General features: G+C 31.3%; 1 protein-coding gene across 2 annotated transcripts in view; it reads left to right on the top strand.

Moving 5' to 3' along the window:
• LIN28B (lin-28 homolog B) overlaps positions 1-20,981 on the top strand; it is a 125,701-nt gene that overhangs the window by 10,229 nt on the left and 94,491 nt on the right. The window contains exon 3 of one of the 2 annotated variants that reach the window (XR_004233641.1): positions 4,939-5,016. Coding sequence is in view for 1 of the 2 variants with exons in the window: in XM_031964477.1 (XP_031820337.1) it covers positions 8,657-8,844 (188 nt within the window). In the remaining variant the exon portion in view is untranslated. Of the gene's footprint in view, positions 1-4,938; positions 5,017-8,656; positions 8,845-20,981 lie in introns of those variants that run through there. The other variant, XM_031964477.1, reaches the window with a different exon arrangement.

Here is a 20,981-nt window from a genome sequence, read left to right as displayed (position 1 = left end):
TCTTCCAGCCTTTAAGCTGGCTACTATTCATCTATTTTTGAAAAAGGGTAGGTATTCCTATTGTTAACAGGTGTGCTTATCTAGAATTTGAGATAGAAATTCAAAATGCTAATAGATCTATGAAAGCACTTTTCTAGGATAAGTGAGCATCTAACAATAGCTCACATTTATGTATAGAACTTTGAAGCATAAAAAATATGCTTTAAAGTAGATGGTAGATGGTGTCTATTATTAACAATCTTGTTCTACTGATGAGAGAACTGAAGTTCAAAGGAATTAAGTCACTTCTTTATATAATTCAGCTACTAGATGGCAGAGGCAGATCTTGAATCCAGGCCTTTCAACTATAAGACCAGTACCCATCCCACACATACACTACACCTCTATAATTAAACTAGAACTGTGAGTTGACAAATAATGTGGCTTAACTTAAAAAAAAAATTAGTGTGTAGTTTATAGCAAATGTTCTTGGAATTATTCAAGAAAGTTCAGCAAGAATTTGTTAAGCATCTGTTGTATATTAGGCTCTGTGCTAGAGGCTGGTAATGCTAAAATAAAAAAGAAATAATCCTTATTCTCCAGGAGCTTACATTTTGGGGTGTGACAATTTGTATCCACATAAGCAAATACAAAATAAAAAAAAAGTTCTTTTGTTGTTGTTTTATGGAGAGAGGGAGGTTTATGATAACAGGGGAAGAGCCTCATACTGTAGTTGGTTTACTTTTTCTTTAAGGGAGATAGGAATTCCAAAAAGGTGAATTGAAGCAAGAGAACATTTTTTCTTTAAGAATCCATGGTCTTAAAAAATTTAATTGGGAAATAATTAACAAAATAAAACCACAATAGAACATAGATAATAGAAAAGAATATGCATTTCATTAGTGTTAGACTGGAACTGATCATAAAGTTTAATATTTGTCATGTCATTTTGAGAAGCATATGTGGTAAGTGCAAAAAGCACTTGACTTTAGTGAGGAGGCTAGGTTTAAATGCTTGTTTGAGTTCTTATTATTATGGTATTCTGATAAAAGAGCAAATCACTTTAATTTTTAAAACAGTTGCCTCAGTATAAAATGGGGATAATGGTTCTACCTTAGAGGGTTGATGTAAGGAATATACTTTTAAAGTGCCACATAACTGATAATTATTGTGTTCCAGAAATCATAAGAAAAAAGAATGTAATACTTATTAAAATATTTTAAAAATCAGTTTATGATGATATAATTTGATAAATTTGTCTGACTTTTGTCCAAATTAATTCAGTTCCATTTTTGCTGTCTGTGAGTGTTAATGTGGGCCAGCAGGGTGTAAAAGCATCAAATACAAATGCTGTTAAAGAGAGGTTATCTCTTAGGATAGTTTTCTTGACTGACTTATCAAATTAATTAGCAAAGATGAATAAATAAGTATCAAGAGATTTAAAAATGGTTTTGGTGTTGATAGAGTTTTAGAATTGAATATTTCATACAAATGCATCTTTTCCTACTTGAAAAGATGGTAGAGAATGTTTAAGCCTTTTGGTTTATATCTTCTGATAATGGTGTTAGCATGATAAATTATGCAAAAAGAAGATTCTAAAGTGTAGCTTTACTGTTGGCTCTTCTGTAAACTATGAGGGGAAAAGTTGTAGACTTTTACTTTTGTAAAATGTTTAACATTGATATTTTTAGTGAGTTGTCATTCATGGTGAAGAAAGTTCATATATTATTCTAAACGAGATTTCTAGACAATCCCTTAAAATTTTCATCAATTTAGTACATGTTGCTAATACATTTGTGGCTCAAATTGTTAAGGTATTAGAAGGCTACATCCTGCATATAAAAATAATAAAGTAATAAGATTTTAGTGCTGAAAGGGAACTTTAGAAATCACATTTTTTAACAACTTCATTTTACAGATGGTGACACTGAGGCCCAGAAAAGTTCATTGATTTAACCAAAGTGATGCAGTAAATAGGATTAGAACCTAGGTCATCATTCACTTTTCACTTTTTAAACTAAATCAAGCTTCTTCCATGTTGTAAAATCTTTATTATCTGAGGAATTGTTTTTCTCTTACTTTCTGTTTCTCTCCTAAGAACATTTCAACTTATTTTAAATATGTCAGGATATATGTTCAGTTGACATATGTAAATTCCCCAGTAATTACCATAATCCATTACATAATAAATCCATTAAAATTAGTCTAAAAGTTGTTATTACTGTGTCAGTTTGTTTCTTTCACCTAATTATATTTTGTATGAGATTGAAAGAAAAGTCTCATTGTCTTTAGGGAGGGAAGCTGATTATTTCCTTATTTTAATTCCCTTAATTTTCACTAATAACATGCATTAATTTCAAATTACACATTCTCTACAAAATTTTTTTCAAGGAGAAAGAAGTTAGGGAATCATAGCATATAAGTAATATTTGACATTTCAAATCAATATCCAAGGTGAAAAATATTTACAATTTTACATTTTCCTAAAACAAGTATGAAAAAAATACACTTAACTTTGAAAACTTACAAATCATGTTGGTCTATTTATGATATATGAAAAGTAAAGACATCTGGAAAACAGTTTAAAGCTTTTTTTCTTGTGTTTTCCTCCTATTTTAAGTTAAATTAATTATTGGATTTTTGAACTCAATTAAAATCTTCCAATTGGATATTGAAACATTTTAAAATTTATTTTTATTCACCACAAATCAGGAACTTTTGAGTGAAAGTAACCACAAAAGATTTATTTCTCCACTTGATTCTAAAAGAAAAAGTAATAGAATTATCACACTTACCATTTCAGTTATTTAGGGATTAAATTATCTTTGCTTATTTTGTTTTTGATTTTTTAATGGGATTTATTGAAACAAAATACTGTGCTTATCTAGAAAAAAGATCTCAGTTCTACTTTTTCTTTGGATATATATGAGAGAGACAGATTGAGAGAGACAAAGATTTATTTTAATACTTCAAATGGAAAACATTGTTCCATAGACTCATTTTATATTTGGAGAAAAGACTTGAAGAAAGTTGCTTAATTCTGCTTTTCTTCTGAGTTTAACCTGACAAATTTAATCATTTTACCTCCAGAAGATTAAATTAGAGACAATACAACGAAATTTTGCCTTAACAAATAAATTGATGGAGATATGGTGCCCTTAGATTACCCTCTTTCTGTCAATTAGCCCATTTACTTGGTTTCATGATTACAATGTTTTCTACGCAAGATAATTGCCTGGAAATCCCACAAAATGCTCCCTGGAACAAAAAAGACAGAAGGGAAGAGTTTACTAGAGGGACGCTTTGGCTGTGTCGTCATTTAGGCGGGAAATGATCACGCCGCAAGAGGACAAGTTCTCTTTAACGAGAGCATCGCTGCTTCCTCTCTCCCCTCTTACACCTTCTTTCTCCCGACGTTTTTTTTTTTTGTTGTTGTTTGTTTGTTTGTTTTTTAACATTAATCCTCAAACACTTTAAGTAGTATTTTGACTCCAAAATGATTGTAGTAGAGCTTCATACAGTATCAGTTATCCTTATTTAGACATTCTCTTTCTTGGCATTGCTGTTGAATTCTTTCACTATAACTAATCTTCTCCCTGGCCTTTCTTACGTTTGAGTTGGTTTCTTAAAGTGTCTGTGTTCATCCCGGGATTTCAGTAATAAAGGAATCCGGTTTTAGGTGATGAACACCTCAAGATACAGCAAAAGCAGTAAATTCTGCTCAATGATTGTGGATGGGGGCGGGGCAAGGGAGAGAAGGACTCTTTTGTTTAGTCTTGGTTTTTTTAGAAGTACATCTGGGCAGGGGCAAGAGGCCAAATGTGAAAGTCGTTTAATTAGTGAGACATGATCACTAGTAATTCTTGAGAAGGAAGCTTTGGAGTATTGTTGGGAACAGTTCAACATCAAGAGAGGCAATGTTGAGCTGAGGAAAAAAGGAAAAGGTGAAGCAAGAGAAAGGGAGAGGAAGTAGCCAGGGCTAGAGGTGCTGGAAGAGTGCAAGTCAACCTGCCATTCTTGGCGGTGGGTTTCTTTGACCCTGGGGGATCATCTCTATCCGTCTGTATGGGAAAGATTCAAGGGTAAAGTACCGGGCAAAGCTAGAATCTGTATTGGCTGAAAACGCCGGGTTTTATTTTGAGGGAGGATAAAACCGGTGCACTTATTAGCGGGAGTGCGGCAGCCCCTCCCCCTAGTTTTAAGAAGAACCGGTGCATTGTTTCTGTCTATAATAGAAGTCACAGTGCACCAGAATAAGAGTTTAAAGTAATGATTGAGTAGTGGTACCTCATTTGGCTCCCAGCACTGCATTATTGCAAAACAAAATAAAACAAAACAAACAAACAAACAAAAAAAAAACCCCAGCTGGACTACTAAGAGAAAATACGTTGCTGCTTGTTTTAAATGGAGAACCCAAATAATCGGGATAAACAAAACTCAATAGCCCACTTTGTATTTATTACATTGTAATTTTTAAAAAGCACATTGACTATTCCTAGGTAGCTACTTGATCTTATTTCAAAGGATTTTGAAAGAACTGCGATAAATCAAGCTAACAAAGTATTTGGCTCTCTCCGATATAAAACATGCGTTTTGAGTCAAATGCAAGTTTTTTAAGGTATTAAAATTAGTCGGAAATGAAAAAAAAATTAAAACCAGAAGACTGCAGGAAGGTGACAAATTGGAAAGCATTCAAGTCAAGCTGTAGGGCGTTTTCATGTCAAAGAAACCCGTATGAGCATCAAGAGATTGTGTCCAATTTATAAAATAATTTCTCTCTCAGAAGATTTCTTTGGGGGTGGAGCAAGAGAATAAATCGATTTCAATGACTGTGACTTTGCCCAGAGACGTAAAATGGGACAGTGATACTTTATTTATCAGCCTTGTTTCTTTTGTGTGTGGGTGTTTTAAAAGGTATGTATGTGTATTTGCCTCCAATTCTTTGTGAATGAATTTTAGAGGATTTCTGAAGAGTTCCCAGTTGGAAAGAGCTCTACGTTCTACACAACTTGAAAGGCCGATGTCCCTCTCAGGAAATGAATGAGTCGATAACATCTGACACCAGTGACCAGTCCAGTGAACCCTACCTTAATTCCACTAATACTGGAGGCCCCCAAATCGGGGCAAGTTCGTGTATCTTGTAACTATAGCATTAAACGTGCTTCAGCTGTCTTTGGTGATTGTAGTCTTTTTTTTTTTTTTTTTTTTTTCTTTAGCTAATTTTACCTTTGTCTTTTTTTTTTTTTCACTTAGCAAATTGGATTTCATTAAACAAACTAAAAACAAAGGAACAAGACATACCATAAAAGCACTAAAAATAGTTTGGGTTCTGTCTAAAAATATTCTTGTTACATTAGGTTTTTTTTAAAAATACCAATAAAATGAGAGATTTAAGATAAATGTATGTTTAACAAAACACTTTATAGGTATTATAGCATGTTCTAAAGAAAAAGATATGTGTGCCATGTTTTAATACATTAATCTAAATTACTTTGTTCAGAAACATTATGTATATTTTCCTATTGATTTTTTTTCAAAGCAAGTTATTTCTTAAGCATTTGAAAACCTGGCAATTTTTATTAAGAATCGAATTTTAAATTTTCTAGTATACAAAATGTTTTCACGTCAAATTGCAATTGTAATATAAATCATTTATTTTGTATGGACCAGATAATCTACAATCAAGTTACATTACTATGGATTTTTATTGTTTAAATAGTGTATAGTGCAAAGAAAACTCAAAATTTAAACCTTGTTTCCCTTGCCAGATTGCTTGTATTTTTATGCTACTTTATGTTAGTTCCTTTTCAGTTCCACACCAATTGAATCATTTTTATCCTCCCAAAATTAAAAAGAAAGATTTGTACCCCAACCTAAGAAATAATAAATTAAAAAAAAAAAAGGTAAATCAAGCAAATAAATCTTTCTAAACTGGTCAGACTGATTGACGCCATTCAGCTTCAGCCTTTCCCTCCTGTACTTCCCAAAGAACAACAACTGAAAATTACTTACAGTTTAGTAAAAACTCTTTATTTCAGATCTGGACTGATTGCCCCACATTTTTATCTTCTAAAAAGGACAATAGGATACCATGGGAATCCAGTGTGTGTTTTTCTGTGTCTCTTAGATTGACTATATCTTCATTTTAGCATGTGCTAAACTAAGCTTTTAGAGTTGGGAGTCTGTGTTAGGCTGAGAAGGGTGGGTTAAGAGGTGAAAGAAAGGCCTGGGTGTGGTGGGGGAGGGGGACTCTGGAGCTTATAGAAGGGAAGTAGTATCTGTAGTTTTTGTGTAAACTGCTTATCTAAGAAAATGGGGGTGGGGAAGGGAAGCGAAGAATTGGCTATTGTGTATTTTTGATATTCGTAAACGGGAAATATTTTGTCTTAAATAAAAAAAAATAGGAAAACCATATCTAAAGTCCTTATCATAATATTTCATAAATGCTATAGTATTGACACCAGAATCATGTAATCATACCATTTTAATAGCTGAAGCAATATAAAAGGTCCACCCTTTGAGAGGGAATTACATTGAAGTGGGAGGCCACTAGATCCGTTAGAAATTGTTCATATATTTGACTCCACCAATAATAGTGCAGCTTTAAAATGTGAGTGTCCTGGTCAATATTATACCTAATTACCTTCTCTTGCTCCTCCTATCTCTACTTCTTTCTCCAGCCAATTCCACCTCCTTTCTCCTTTCTTCGTACTGTCTTCCCCTCCACCCCCTCCTCCCCGCCTCCTCCTCCCTTCCCCTTTTCCACTCCTCCCCCTCGTTCCATTTCCCCTCCCCCTTTCTTCTTCCCTCCCTTCTTCTCTCCTCCCCTCCTCCCTTCCCTCCTCCTCTCTGCTCCTGGGGAACAATCGCCGCTGATTGAGGTTCACTCTTATTCTAGTCTAGAAAACTAGGCTCTTATTTAGGAAGTCATTAATCACATCTCCTCCCCCGGAAAGAGATGGCGGAGAAACCTGTGAAATACAATTTCTCACTCATTCCCTCCAAAAACGTTACGGAAAGCCAAACCTGTACACATTTTGACAGTATTAAAATGATATCAAGTTTCTGGTAGACTTTTAATTTGAATTTGAAATTATTCAGCGAAATCAAAGACTGGGAATCGTGCGGTTTTGCGTACTATTAGAGATGTGTAATCAATGATCCGAGTAATCGTAGAAACGCAATTTTGGGCTAATTGGCTAGAATCTTAAGTATTGTATTTTTCCTCTCAGAACTGCCTTAAATCAGGAAATAACTTATTCTAGCTATGCTTGCTTCTAGCTATTCTGGTTTGGAGATAGAAAACATGTATATTATCAGTTCCATTGTGTAACTTCCATACATTCAAATACATGTTGTTGATTTTTTTTTAAAAGAAACATTTAGAAATTTCAGTCTATGACACACGAGTACAAACATGACTGTTATTTGCTTTACATAGATGAATCACAAGGAACCTGAATTGTTTCAGTGAGATGCACAGAATCAAGTCCCGTGGTTTACCGTAAAGAATTTTCCAAATAATGTGTAAGATAACATGTTAGAGTTCTTGTTCATTCATAAATTATTTTGATGTCAGCATAGATGAAATGGCGATTGGTTATCTCTTCCTCTTGCCAACCCCTTAAGGATCCGATGTGAAATTAGTAGCAAGAAAGCATGTAATTGACAAAGTCACGTGTGCTCAGGGGGCCAGAAACTGAGGGAGAGAGAAGGGGGAAAAATCAAAAGAGGGAAAGCACATTAGACCATGCGAGCTAAATTTGTGATCGCTCAAAATCAAGATGTTAGGCTGATGCAGAAGATCACTTCGTTCCAAAGGGAAAGTTTTCATCTTACGAGTTTGGAGCAGAGGGCCCGTGGGGCAACATGGCCGAAGGTTAATTTTCTTTTCTATTGTTTTACTATGATTTTTTTCCTCTTCCTCTCTCTTCCCATCCCCCACTCCCACTCTTGCCTGCTTGTCCCCCCCCTCCCCTTTTGCTCCACTACTATGCATTTACTTTGCGCCCCCCCCCCCTTTTTCGGATCTCTCGAGGGGGGGGCTTTCTACAAACCTATTGTTATAGATCTCCAAAATGTTTTGTACCGCCCACACTGATTCACAACTTGAAAAGCTTTCTGGGGGCTATTGTTTGAATTGTTCGGGTGTGATTAAGCACAGTTTCAGTTGGTGCACCCGAGAAAACATTTATACACCTGCTCTCTTCCCCCCATTCTTTCCTAACTTTAATCGAAGGTTATTTCATAGGAGATGCTCGTTGCAAAATAATCCTCGTTCCAGTGCTATTTATTGCTTGTGCAATAACAAATAGTTATGGTATCTTCCCGGTTTCTCCTTCCTCTCCGCGCCTTGCAAAGAGAATAGTTTGGTGGAACATTTCCTTTAGGAAATATGATCAGTGTTAAACTAACCATATTCTTGTATGCTATAGTTTAACGATACAACTGAAAAATGGAATTAAATGAAAAAATACACATGTACAGAAACGTGGGCGCTAATCTGATCTGTAGAGCTTTACAGGTCTCCCCTTTTAATGACCGCTTCTAGAAAATGTAATTCAAAAGATTTTATAAAGATTTTCTCTCCCACTCTTTAGCTCTCTCCTTATATCGTATGTATGGACATGTGGTATCATCGTAGTAATTCCATGTGTTTTGTCGCCTTCCATCAAAGGGGGGGCAAGTAAAGGTGGTGGAGACGAACCCGGGAAGCTGCAGGAGCAGGAAGAAGAGGAATCCCAGGTTTTGCACGGAACAGGCCACTGCAAATGGTTCAATGTGCGAATGGGATTTGGATTCATCTCCATGATAAACCGAGAAGGAAGCCCCTTGGATGTTCCGGTCGACGTGTTTGTACACCAAGTAAGAACAACTTTTTTTTTTTTTTTTTTTTTTCCCCTTTCCATTTTCTGTTTGGATTAATTGAGTACTTGTTAGGTGAACAGAAAACAAGTGCAGTTACGTTGTTTTAAGCTTCAGTGAACTAAATTTTCGCCGATAAAATTGTATAGATTTTATGATCTTTGGGTCAACTACTTGAAAAGCCGTCCCTTCCTAAGGAGTGCGGAGTCTTTGAAATTTCATGACCCTTGCTTTATAACTGTTTAGTCTATAGCAAGATTAATAATAATTTTCCTTAAAAGATGAATGGCAAAACAACAGATGAACAAATAAAATGCCAATTCAGTTCTGAGATAATATAAGAAAATAGTGTTTGTTTCTACAGGTTCTCTTTTAGCTACTTCCCTTCTGTAGCTAAAGATCCTTTCTCCCCTCCCCAAAAGTTAGACTTATGTTGAGTCTAAATCAGCCATTATATCTCATCTAATTATTTGGTTCTATAAGAAGATTTAATAGTGCGCTCCATTATGAAACAGTAATTTTGAGAAAGTATGTAAGGGAAGAGATTTGCTAATCTATCATGTTGGTTATCTGCAGGATGTAGGAAATAATAGGTCCAAGGATACTGTCCCTTTAAGGGAGGAAACTCAAAAAAGCATGTGGCCAGAGGCGGTTCTAGCTTGTATGTTTAAAATGGACCAGGCTATGTTTTATAGTAATGTCTAACTGTACATATAAGTTGTTACATCTTTTTAAAAAATCTCAAAACACCAGAAAGTCAGTATTTCGTCTCAAAAAGAAAAAATCATTCTACTCTTCATTCTAACCCTAATATTGTAATTACAATATTGCAACAATAATATTCACAAAATTAAAAGCTTTACTAAATACCTTGAAAGTATAGAAAGTAGCACTTACAGAAAAGGGGGGAGGGGACCGGAACTTGAATCTCCTGTTTTGCTTTGTAAGCAAAAATAACTTAAAAACCTTTTTTTATTAATAATATGTTACTCTTCTTGTTCAAACCTTCAAACCTGTTAGAATGAATATTGCTAAAATTCTTAGTTTCTTTTTGTGTATAAAATTTAGATGTATTTATGTGTCTGTGTGCACACATCATTCATACATAAAAGTGTATTTAGTGTTGCACATTTGTAGTAACGTTTTCTTCTTCTCTTTCCCCCTCCCTCCCAATATACATACAATTGAAATTAAGCAGATAAACTGTGGAAACCATAAGAAAATAATCTCTTTTGGTCTGTATGTAGTCTTATGGTACTTGCAGCTTCTTGATTTAACTCTGTAGCATTTTTCCCTTTCAAAAGGTCTGGGCATCATTATTGTCTGTTTATATGTGGAAGAATAAGCATAAACTGTGAAGGGAAGCAGGATTTATATACATAAATATATTATGAGTTCTTAGACAAGCTACTTGATTTTATGCTTCCTGTCCAGTGTGTGCAAATGAAGCCATCCCTTTTGGTTTGTGGGTTTGGTTTTTTTTTTTAATCCAAGAATGAGTTACTAAAATCACTGACATCAGTCTCTTTCTACTCCCACCCTCTTTTAACCTTATTTAGGTTGTTAAATTGTTCTTTACGATCTCATAAATTTGCTTTATAGATAAATGAAAAAAAAATCTCTTTTGCTAATCATACCTTTGTGTAATTTTGCTTTGTTTTCTTTTTTTTTTTTTACAGACATACATAAATAGATGTTATGACATTTTATAATACTTATAGTTAAATGCCAGTTCTTAAATCATACAGCATCCAAGTTTAAATTACTTAGTTACAATTTGTAATAATTGATAAATGTCATATTTAGGATTTTGAAACTTTTAAAAAGGACTTACTACAATATAACTCTTCACAATAGCACCTCTAATAAGTCTTTTGGCAATAAATTTGCTTTCAGAAATACATAAGTGAACTTTTAAAGTACTGATATATATATATATATATATATATATATATATAATTCTTGCAATGATATGAATGTATAATTTGAAGTCCTTTTTTTACAGGCCTGTTATAACTATATAGGCTTCAACAATTTTATAGCTAGTATGAAATTGATGAGAATATAATTTACTCTTATTTTTAAATTTTAATCTGGTTAACATTTTAGAATTTTTCCAATAATATTACAAGTTGATTTTGGAATGTTTTCTCCTTCTTAGTTTAACTGATACTTAATATAGACTTACCTTCTCTTCTTCAATTCATTACTGTGTTTAAAATATTTCCTGGCCTTCGTTGGGAAAAAATAATCTATTTATATAGGTAGTGTATAAATCATATGATTGATGGTTTTGAAAAAAGCCAAAAACCTTATTGACTTTGAGAGGGCTACTATGAAGATATGTGCATACTATGTGATAGTGTACAATAACTACTTGAATATTTATGTAAAGGTATTCTATAATGTTAGAATGCATTGGTATTTGCACAATTTTCATTAAAAAATTTTAAATATATTTTAAAAATAGTATGGCATTTCTAAAAGCTGCCTTTCTTTCTGGAGTGTACTTTTTTTTTTTTAAACAGACTTATATTTATGGAAATTATAACAAAGTTTTTTATAGTTTGGGTTTTTTTTTTTTTCTCTTTCATGACTTGGAAAATTAAGAACATTCAACTTAACTGGTATCCCACTAAATTGACTAAGTACCATCACTGATATTTTATAAGGTATTCAGAAAGGTTTTTGGTATAGGGTTAGTTAATTTTGAAAGTTATCTGACTATACTTCTTGAAAAGCTTGAATTTAAGGGTTTTATAAATCATTAGGGGGATTGGGTCTTTACAGTAATGAAAACAATACACAAAAATGCCTCTCAAAGCATATTTCTCTTCTTTAAAATAAAATATGGACATAAATAACCCTAAGCCTATTGTAATATGGTTTGTTTAGAATAAAGAAGAAAGTGTTCATATCGTCTTAAAATGATAATTTGGAAGCAAAAATTGGTGGCATAGGATTCCAACACAACTTTCCCCAGGAGAGTATGATGTAATCAATACACACAGAAGAAAATCATGGCTAGGTGCTGCACTATGTCAAACCATAATCTTCCACATCATTTTGTTATATAAATTGATAACATATTAGTTGAGAGAAAAATGCCTCATAATGTTGAATTTTCATTGTGGAGAAAAGCAGTTTAGGAGGAGTGTTTTGTATAGTAAGCCAAAATACAATTCTGAAAGCTCTGTAAGTAGGTATGGATCAGTTGATTCTGCTGAAATAACTGTGTAAGAATCTTAGAGCATATTTATGACCAAAGATCCTTATCAAGATATTTCATAGATTCAAAAGAATAAAGTTATGCTGTAAATTATGATCATTTAACTTGGTATACCTAGAATATTGCCTTACACATAGTAGAAACTTAAGTAATATTCAATTTGTTTAACACTACCTTATTTCTTATTACTTATCAACAATAATAAACGTAAAACACAAGAACCATCATATTTAAATGAGAAGGTACTCAAGTCAAATTATTTACAGAAAAAATTTCTGAGCTTCACAATGATTGATGGTTGAAAGTGTTTATAACTAAAAGATTTAAAAATAAAATTGTTTCACCAATATCTGAAATTCATTCTAATGATTTATTGTAAATTATTGTACATGGAATGAATTTGAAAAAATCATGTCATTCTATGGAGCTTTTGAATTATAATACTTTAGGGATGAAATTTTAGAAGTGATTCAGAAAAGGAGACACTATATAACCCAATGCAACCTACCAGTTGATATTGTTATCTGTTAAACCTTCTAGTGCTTCAGTTTTGACATGTTTATTTTCAAGGTGCCATTACTTCAATATGTAAGCTAAAATGAACATTTTGAACTTTGTTCTATTAATATAAGGAGGAAGAGTAGGGATTTGTTGTTTTTAAACAGTGGAACATGGAGTCTCTTGCATCTTAATAGTGTTTACAGAATAAGGTTTTCTTTTGTTAAGTATATCACATTAGAGATAGGATACCTAACACCCATACAGTATTATATTTATGAGAAGATAGAGACAGAGACTCAAGACTGACAGAAACAGGAAAGAAGCGGGGTGCTTGGCTGTCAGATTTTTATTTGAGCCTTACATTTCTAAATTAAAAAAAAAAAAGTATTTTAGATTATAGGATAAATTATGCAAGGATATTGACTTTTTTCAGTTGGGAAATGTTTTAGTTCAGTTATTGTATTAGAGTAACCTCATGTTTGCCAAAATAGGAGCTTTGCTTTCTTCCTTTAGACTTAAAATTCATTTTGACAGCCATTTATTTAGTACCTACTATGTGCAAGTCACAATGTTAAACTATATATACAAAGATAAGTAAGATCATGTTATTAGAATTTTATCTTCAGCAGATTGTTTCCATTTTGATTTAATTTTTGAACTATTTTTTTTTCTGAAAATTGTAAGCATTTAATGGATTATTTTGTTTGGAAGTATAAGTTTATGTAGGCAAAAAGAAATTACCAAGTTATTTTAGTGTATAATTATTTCTGAAAAAAAATTTCAGAATATTTCTTACCGTTAGTAATATGGAGTTTATATCGACATTATTGTGCATTATAAATTTGTATAGATGTATACACTTTTAATCATGATTTTACTCACAGGTGAGGCATCAATCATTTGAATGTAGCAAATAATTCAAGAATTGGTAATCTTTAGAGTAGTTAAATATTTTTTGAAGACATTTATTTCAAACTTTTCTTATTGTGATAATTTTCCTCATAATGCAGTATATTCATTACCAAATTGTAAAATGTTCTTCTTTTGATGTGACAGTATGGAAGTGTATTTTATTTCCATGTAAAAGTTTCTCATAGTTAGTGATAGACTGAGTGCTTTAAAGCAATTAAAAATATTAGTTATACTAAATGAAGCCTTATAAATTTTATTTAAAAATTTTTTTTAAATTAAACTTTATTGCAAGCCTTTTTGGTATTATAAAAACAGTGCCTAATTTACTTAGCCTTAAGAATTATTGGCTTGGTCAAGTCTTCCAAAGAATTATAAACAAAATATATTTTATGTGTTGTACTAGCAAATTCACTTTTTTACATGTATTTAAAACAAGATTTTGGGAATAGCTCTACTGATAGAACAACCCAACCCTTCATGGTAGGGATAAAGATGTTGGGTCTCCCTCTTATCAACTGGTATATTTTCCATAATTTTTTGTCATTTCATCCATCTAAAAAGAATTAATCTTGTTCATTCTGCACCTTGATTTTGAATTATGTTTACAAGAGAGTATTTACAGTGTTCAGACTTTTTATTTAAATTCTTTAAGGAGACTTTATTGTGTCTACTTTTTAACATTTTCCTTTTTCCTTAGTTGTGTTTCTTTTTCAAGACTATGGTTAAAAAAAAAAAAAGACTATAAATTATATAATTGTTTGTTAAACAACTATGAAAGATTTCACAAATTTCTTACAGACACTTAAGAGTTTAACTTTTTTAGACCATCTTTTGACCAAATGATCTTGAAGTTGTGGTTACATTTGGTCAACTCTAATTGGTTAGGAACATCTTTGATACTTGTACTTAACAGTGTGAATGAACTTCCTTGTGAAGGCTGCTGCTTTTGTGGGCAACCAAATTTTTCATTATTATTAGAACTTCACTTCTTCCTGTGATAAAATGAATAAAATATTTGTATAAAATCTATCACTTAAAGATTTTATAATTATTTGAGGATGAGTAATTGTTTTAGTAGTGAGGTTAACTTACGATTTTGTAAAATTGTTGTATAAATTACAACACCCAGTTATACTGGAAAAGAAGATGTATATTTGGTAGAAAGACTTAATATTCAGTTATTGAATTAAAATGAAGTACTTTAAAATGTGGTATGCCACTGAAGAATTTTTTAAAGTTAATCTAAAATTAATTTCACCAGGTAGATTGTTTAAATGTTTTATTGTATATTCACATGTTTGTGCCTGTAGGGCATGCATAAATTTTAACAGGAAGTTCAGCAGTGCAGTTTGTTGAGATATTTTAAAAGATGACATTACTAATAAGAGATACTGAAATGGTTTACATTTCTTCAAAAAATAATTTGATTTAAAATGTCCAAATAACTAAATTAATAGCTATCAGTAAATTAAAACTAAATACTTCCATGATAATTGTAAATAAAATGCTCATATTACATTAATAAAAACATTACATATATTGAATATACATTGAATGAAGAGCAAAGGTTTTAAATTGCACTTTAACTCTAGTAAGAATAACAAAATATAAGCATATTCTTGTCATTGTTTCATTTTGTCATAAAAATATTTGTCAGTGTTTCTATTGAACTACATTGAAATTTATAAATAATTGTTCTCTGTTTTATGTTTTTAATTGAAGGACAGGCTAGTTTTGTGCATTTAAATAGTTCCTAACTTAATGGTTAGCACATAGTACATCTTCAATAAAATATATGTTGAAGGGATGAGTAAAAATTAAAAAAAATTTTCCTTAGAAAAACCATAGTCAAGTGATTTTGCTATATACTTATATTTGAGAATTCAATTATTTCATGGGATGCTTTTGATTTGAACAAGCAAGGAACTACCTGTATTCTTTTGTGTATTTTAACTTTGTTCATTGAATATTATCTAAAATCAATGAAAATAATTTTGTTACACAAGCATTTTTTATTTTAATGATACCTGGTATAGTGCTATTTGATCTTATATTGGTTATTATTTAGTGCCTGGATTTATATAAGTAGGAGTTACTGCAAAAGCAGTGTTGCTTTAAATAGTGTTCCTTGACTGCCCAGATATATTTATTATATTATATTTAATTTAAGGACAATGAAAATAGACATACAACATTATTTTCAAATATAGATATCTAGATTGTGAATGCTGTTAGAATCTAAACAGTTTCTTTGTTAAGGTATGGGCTTTAAGGCTGTCTTTGTAATAATTTGGTAGGTGATGGGGGCAGGGAGAGGAAGAGAAAGTGAAGCCATATTGTCTGCTTTGACATTGGGTCAAATCAAATGAGTATTTCTTAGTTTTGACATAAATTTGTTCTAGTATATATAAATACGCACACGTGCGCACACACACACACATACACACACACTGAAAGTCATGTACCTATAGCTGTCTCTGGATTTTTCTAGAGAATTTGGATTTTCTCTGGATAAAGATATCTAGAAATTATCAGAGCACAAGTTCATTCACTGCAAAAGTTAATTGGCACGTCTTTTACTCTTTTAAATGTTAATTTACTTTTACTTTATTTTCAAACCATTTAAATTTTGTAAATGGTATGAATTTTCTTGCTAATATTCACATCTGATGTTAGGAATTTCCCCATTGGTTTTCAGTTGTAACAGGTTGTTTATATTAAATTTTGGGAGGAGTTAAATAGATGACTTTTATTATTGAAGAAAAAGAACAAGTATGAAAATATTTGGAGTTATTTCTTTGTAGTAAAATATATGATTACTCATGATAGAATAGTGTTTATTTTGCATTTTAAAATAATTGCATAGCATTATTTTGAGCATATATGTGGATAATTTAGAGAAGGAAAAAAGGTATTTAGTTTGAAAGCTTTTTGTTAAGGTTTTTTCTTTAAAAATCTCTTCAGATTGTTAGTATTCATTCATATAGAACAAAGTATAATGCAAGTGGAGGAATTCAGTTCCTATTTAAATAGACCTTCCCATGTTGTCTACTCTTCATTTACTGTTGATTACCTGAGTTAAAAATATAAATGTTTGCATTTTAATTATGAAACAGATTTAATTATTGCTTCATAATAGTATTGGGAGGAAATATCCTGATTTTCAGATGTTCATGAGAAACCAGAGGGCCTCTTTTTTATTATGCAAATCCCTATCTATCTATCTAAAATTTATAATTTAATGATTTACAATGTTTAAATAGAACTTTTTTCATTAGAGGTTTGTAAGAATTACAACATATCTCTCATTTTAGGTAGCCTAAAAGTACTTAAAACTGTGTTTATTATTTTAAATGTAATATATCTTTCGGTAAATTTTAAAAAATCTCCTTAGCTAGTTCTCTAATTAAACAAAGATACATGTATGATTTTCTTCTCTCTCATGGTGTAAAGTTACTACAAGTTTTCAAATTGATTTTATTTTGTACAGTGTTCTTTTCCTGACCATTGCCTTCCACAATCCTGTAGGCCAATACTGTTGTTTTAAAATGCTTGCAATATTCACATTCTTTTATCTAACATTTTCTTTTCTTGAATTTCTTCCACCTATCCTTGATGTTACATTTTGTGTCACACTGTATATACTAAAGGAAAGGTTTCATTTATCTTATAACAAAGGTGTCTCACAATTTAAGGTTATTGATTAAATGTAAAGCCTGGCTTGGATTATATAAAAAAATTTTCCCTAAGCTTGGGAACTTTTCCATTTAATAGTTAACACAACTGGAACCTCGGAGATTTAGAAGATGATCTAACTTTTCAGTATCTTTACCAAAAATAGTTTAAATGACAACTTGTTTCAAACTTGATTTTATTTGCTAGATATCTAAGAAGAGAAGTAATGAATTATTCTGATTTAGAATTAATCAGGAAGGAAGGAAATGCTTTCTCATTTTTGAAAACCATTTTAAAATTAAAAGTTTCTAAAATCTAAAAGACAACACAATCTGAAAAAATGCCTTACCACTTTTAAAAGCAGGAAAACAAAATCTATATACAATTGGATTTGCACGTATCCCTTCTTAGAGTTTCCTCCCCCATTCCATTGAAGAATTTTGAATGGTGAGGAATTTGCACCCTTTGGCTCAGGTTGCAGGCCCTCTTGATCAAACTGGGGAAGCTAGGGTCAGAGCTATTCATTGCCTATCACTTCCTTGGGCCATTTATAACCGACCTTTCTGCTTGCAAAAGATTTTTTTTCTTTTTTTGTTAGTCTTTTAATATGACATACATTTTTACACAAATAAGATCATTGTTTTTTGATTATTTCCACTACATGGCCTGATCTTAATATCTGAGAAGGTTCATTATTAATCATTTGGTGAATTTTATATTGTTCTTATTTAAACATTTTAAATAGCTTTAGGTAAGTACTTTATTATTATAGTAATAAAATGGTTTTTCTATCTGTATGAGATTCTCTACCACAGTTCCCTTCTTTTTTTTTCAAACAATCTCTTCCAAATTAAATAAAGCATTTAATTTGAATTAGAAATGCAAAAAACTCAGAAGTACTTATAACATTTATGCTAACACATAGAAAAAGCAGGAAACAATATTTGCACATGTGTATGTGAAGCACTGTTAAAGATATAAATACTTTTCATCTGGACTCAGGTTCAAACAAACACCCTACACTTTGTTCTTATCTCTGAATCCCAAATAAAGTATACAGCCCTGGTTCAAGACCTTAGGACCACCCATCACCCTGGACACTGGATACTCCTATTTATTCAAGAAGCTTGTGAAGTGTGTGTAGTGTGTAGTGGGGGATGGTGTGTGTGTGTGTGTGTGTGTGTGTGTGTGTGTGTGTTTAACATCATGATCATAGGTGATTCTTCAAAACAAAGACACACTATTACTTGTAAATTTCTGTAGATGTTCCAATTTTAATTTTACTTCACAGAAAATTTTATTTGTTTTCTTGAAAGTACTGTCAGTGTAGTGTATGGAACTGGGGAGGTGGGGAGTAGGGAGGTTGGATGCAGTTTTCACATTTTTGATGTATTCAGGAGGTTAAAGTGGGCCCCCATTAAGATTAACCTCAACCCATTACAGCTTTTTGGCTTGCAGGCCCCACCCATGAATGGCCTTGGATAGCTAATACCAAGCTTTTGTTTCTCCTGTAGAAAGGTTTTTAAGAAAGGAAAGAAAACAGTTCATTCTCTTTCACTGCTTCAGTCATGTGACTTCCCTTTTAGTGAGTCACAGGGTTGAAGGTGAATTTCAGAATGAATAAGATCAAAATTTTAAATTTATAAAAATAATGGTTGTTGAAATGGTTAATAATGTAATTTATCAAACTGCGTTCACTAGAATATTAATTTTTTTTAAGAATTAATGTGCTTTATTTAGGGATATACTCTTTTTTTTTTTAAACCTAGAGATGCTCTATGCAAAACAGGTTTTCAATTGAAGCTGAACTTATCTCTTGCATCTCCCCTAAATTGGTAGTTACTGAATTTTCTGCAGAATTTTTCCACCATCCTCTCTATCTTTCAAGCTGGCTTTGAGGTTTCTGAACTGTAACATATTTTCTCAGAACACATATGGTAAATAAAATGGGGGAGGGGATCTCCTTACCTACTTCCATTGTATGGAGTTGGGATTGCTTCTTGTCATAGAAGTTTAATAATAAATATACTGCTGATATTAAAAAAAAGAAACTATATAAAATGGCATGTAAAGAAAGATAAAGGTAATTTAAGGATCACACTTCTTTCCTTTTGCTTATGATAGAGGATTGAGATGAAAAGAAAAAAAGTATTATTACCGTCATGGTTAGTTTCGAATTTAGATAACTTTGAATAACATTGGAGATTTGATTATTTTTGAGAATATTCCTCCAATTTTAATTTTTCAGTATCTACCACCAAAATGTTTAATTCTTTATTTACTTTTGTATAAATTAGCTTTTCAAAGTGTTGCCATCGTTTCTAAAAAAAAAAAGGGGGGGTGGCATTTTTGACAAAAATCTTTGAAATATTGAGGACTTCAAAAAAGAATTCACTTTTCCTATCTTGGTTATTCTTTACTTTTAGCCAGGTCATTTAACACCTTGGGCATTTGTTTCCTTATCTATCAAATGAGGGTGTTGGGTTGTTTAGGCTCTTAAAATTCCTTTCAGTTCCAAAGTCTTAATTTTTTTTTGTGTTAGATTTTGTTTTGTTTTAAGGAAAGAATAATAGTACTTTTAAGAAATGTTTAAAAGACTTCATTTCCATTATATTCCAAAAAATGAAAAGAACAAAATTAATTGAAATAAATAGGATTATTTGAGGATTCTTTTGATCTTTTTCCAGTTAAAAACATTCTAGATTATTTTAACAGAAAATAATACTTTTTTATGTCATGTTCAAAATAATTAAAGGGCAATGATATTTGACTTTTATCAGATCCCTAAAAAGGATAACTGAAATTACAAAGTAGGATTTTTTTTTTATTTCATTTTTTAGGGCAAAATGAAGTACAACAATTATTTAAGGGATTAATTGATTCAGTGTTATTACTTACCTGATATATTTTGTCCATTTATTTTCAAAGGTAAAAAAGAGATATTAAAATATGAAGGAAGATAAAAATATATTATTTAGTCAGGTGTGAATTCAATTAAGTACTACCGTGTTTTCTTTCATTATAGCAGGTAATTTAAAAAATTTAAAAGTTATGTTGTATTTTGGGAATATAGTACAAATGCTTCTTTTTTAACATTAAAATTATTCTTTTGGGAGTAATTAATATGTATATGATAATATACTTTACATATTTTAATCTTTAATTTTTAAATTAGTATTTTAGTTTTTGGTTTACATTTCACTAAGATGTTTCAGACCTTTCAAATCTTTGTGTCACTCATTTCTTTTGTCTAGTCTAGTTATATATAAAGTATCTATCATTTAAGGATCTGAATCTTTAGCATTGATATTTATCATTGAGATACAACACCTGTTTTACAACTGTCTGTAAAAGCTTTAAAATTAGACAATTACAAAAAAATTTTAGAATTGCTTTGAAGAGATGTTTCTTTAGTTAAAGGAATTAATTACTTTGGTTTAGAAAAACTACAAATAAAGACGGTTAGAACAAAAGGGTTGTTTTAAAATCCTTATTTTCTTCTCAAAAAATTTTTTTTCCTTATATTTTTCTGGTTGATTTCCTTTTGAGCAAACTTTCAAATGTTTCCTGTAACTTAGTAATATTGTTTGAGGTATGTTATTTTTTCACTTTTTTTTTATTTTTAATGAGTGAAATACAAAGTTGATGAATGATTGAATGTCACATTTTCATCCAGAAAATAAAAAATTTAGGAAATTTTTAGGAAGTTTTTCAAAAGGCTAAAGTGAAATGCCAACTGAATTTGAAAATTTACTGTAGTAAAGATTTAAGTCTTGTCAACATATCTTAGTCTTCCTTTTACAGTGGGAATATTTATTTT

Source organism: Sarcophilus harrisii, chromosome 4 (assembly GCF_902635505.1).
Source record: "Sarcophilus harrisii chromosome 4, mSarHar1.11, whole genome shotgun sequence".
Classification (NCBI taxonomy): Eukaryota; Metazoa; Chordata; class Mammalia; order Dasyuromorphia; family Dasyuridae; genus Sarcophilus; species Sarcophilus harrisii.
This window is presented reverse-complemented; position numbering and strand designations above follow the sequence as displayed.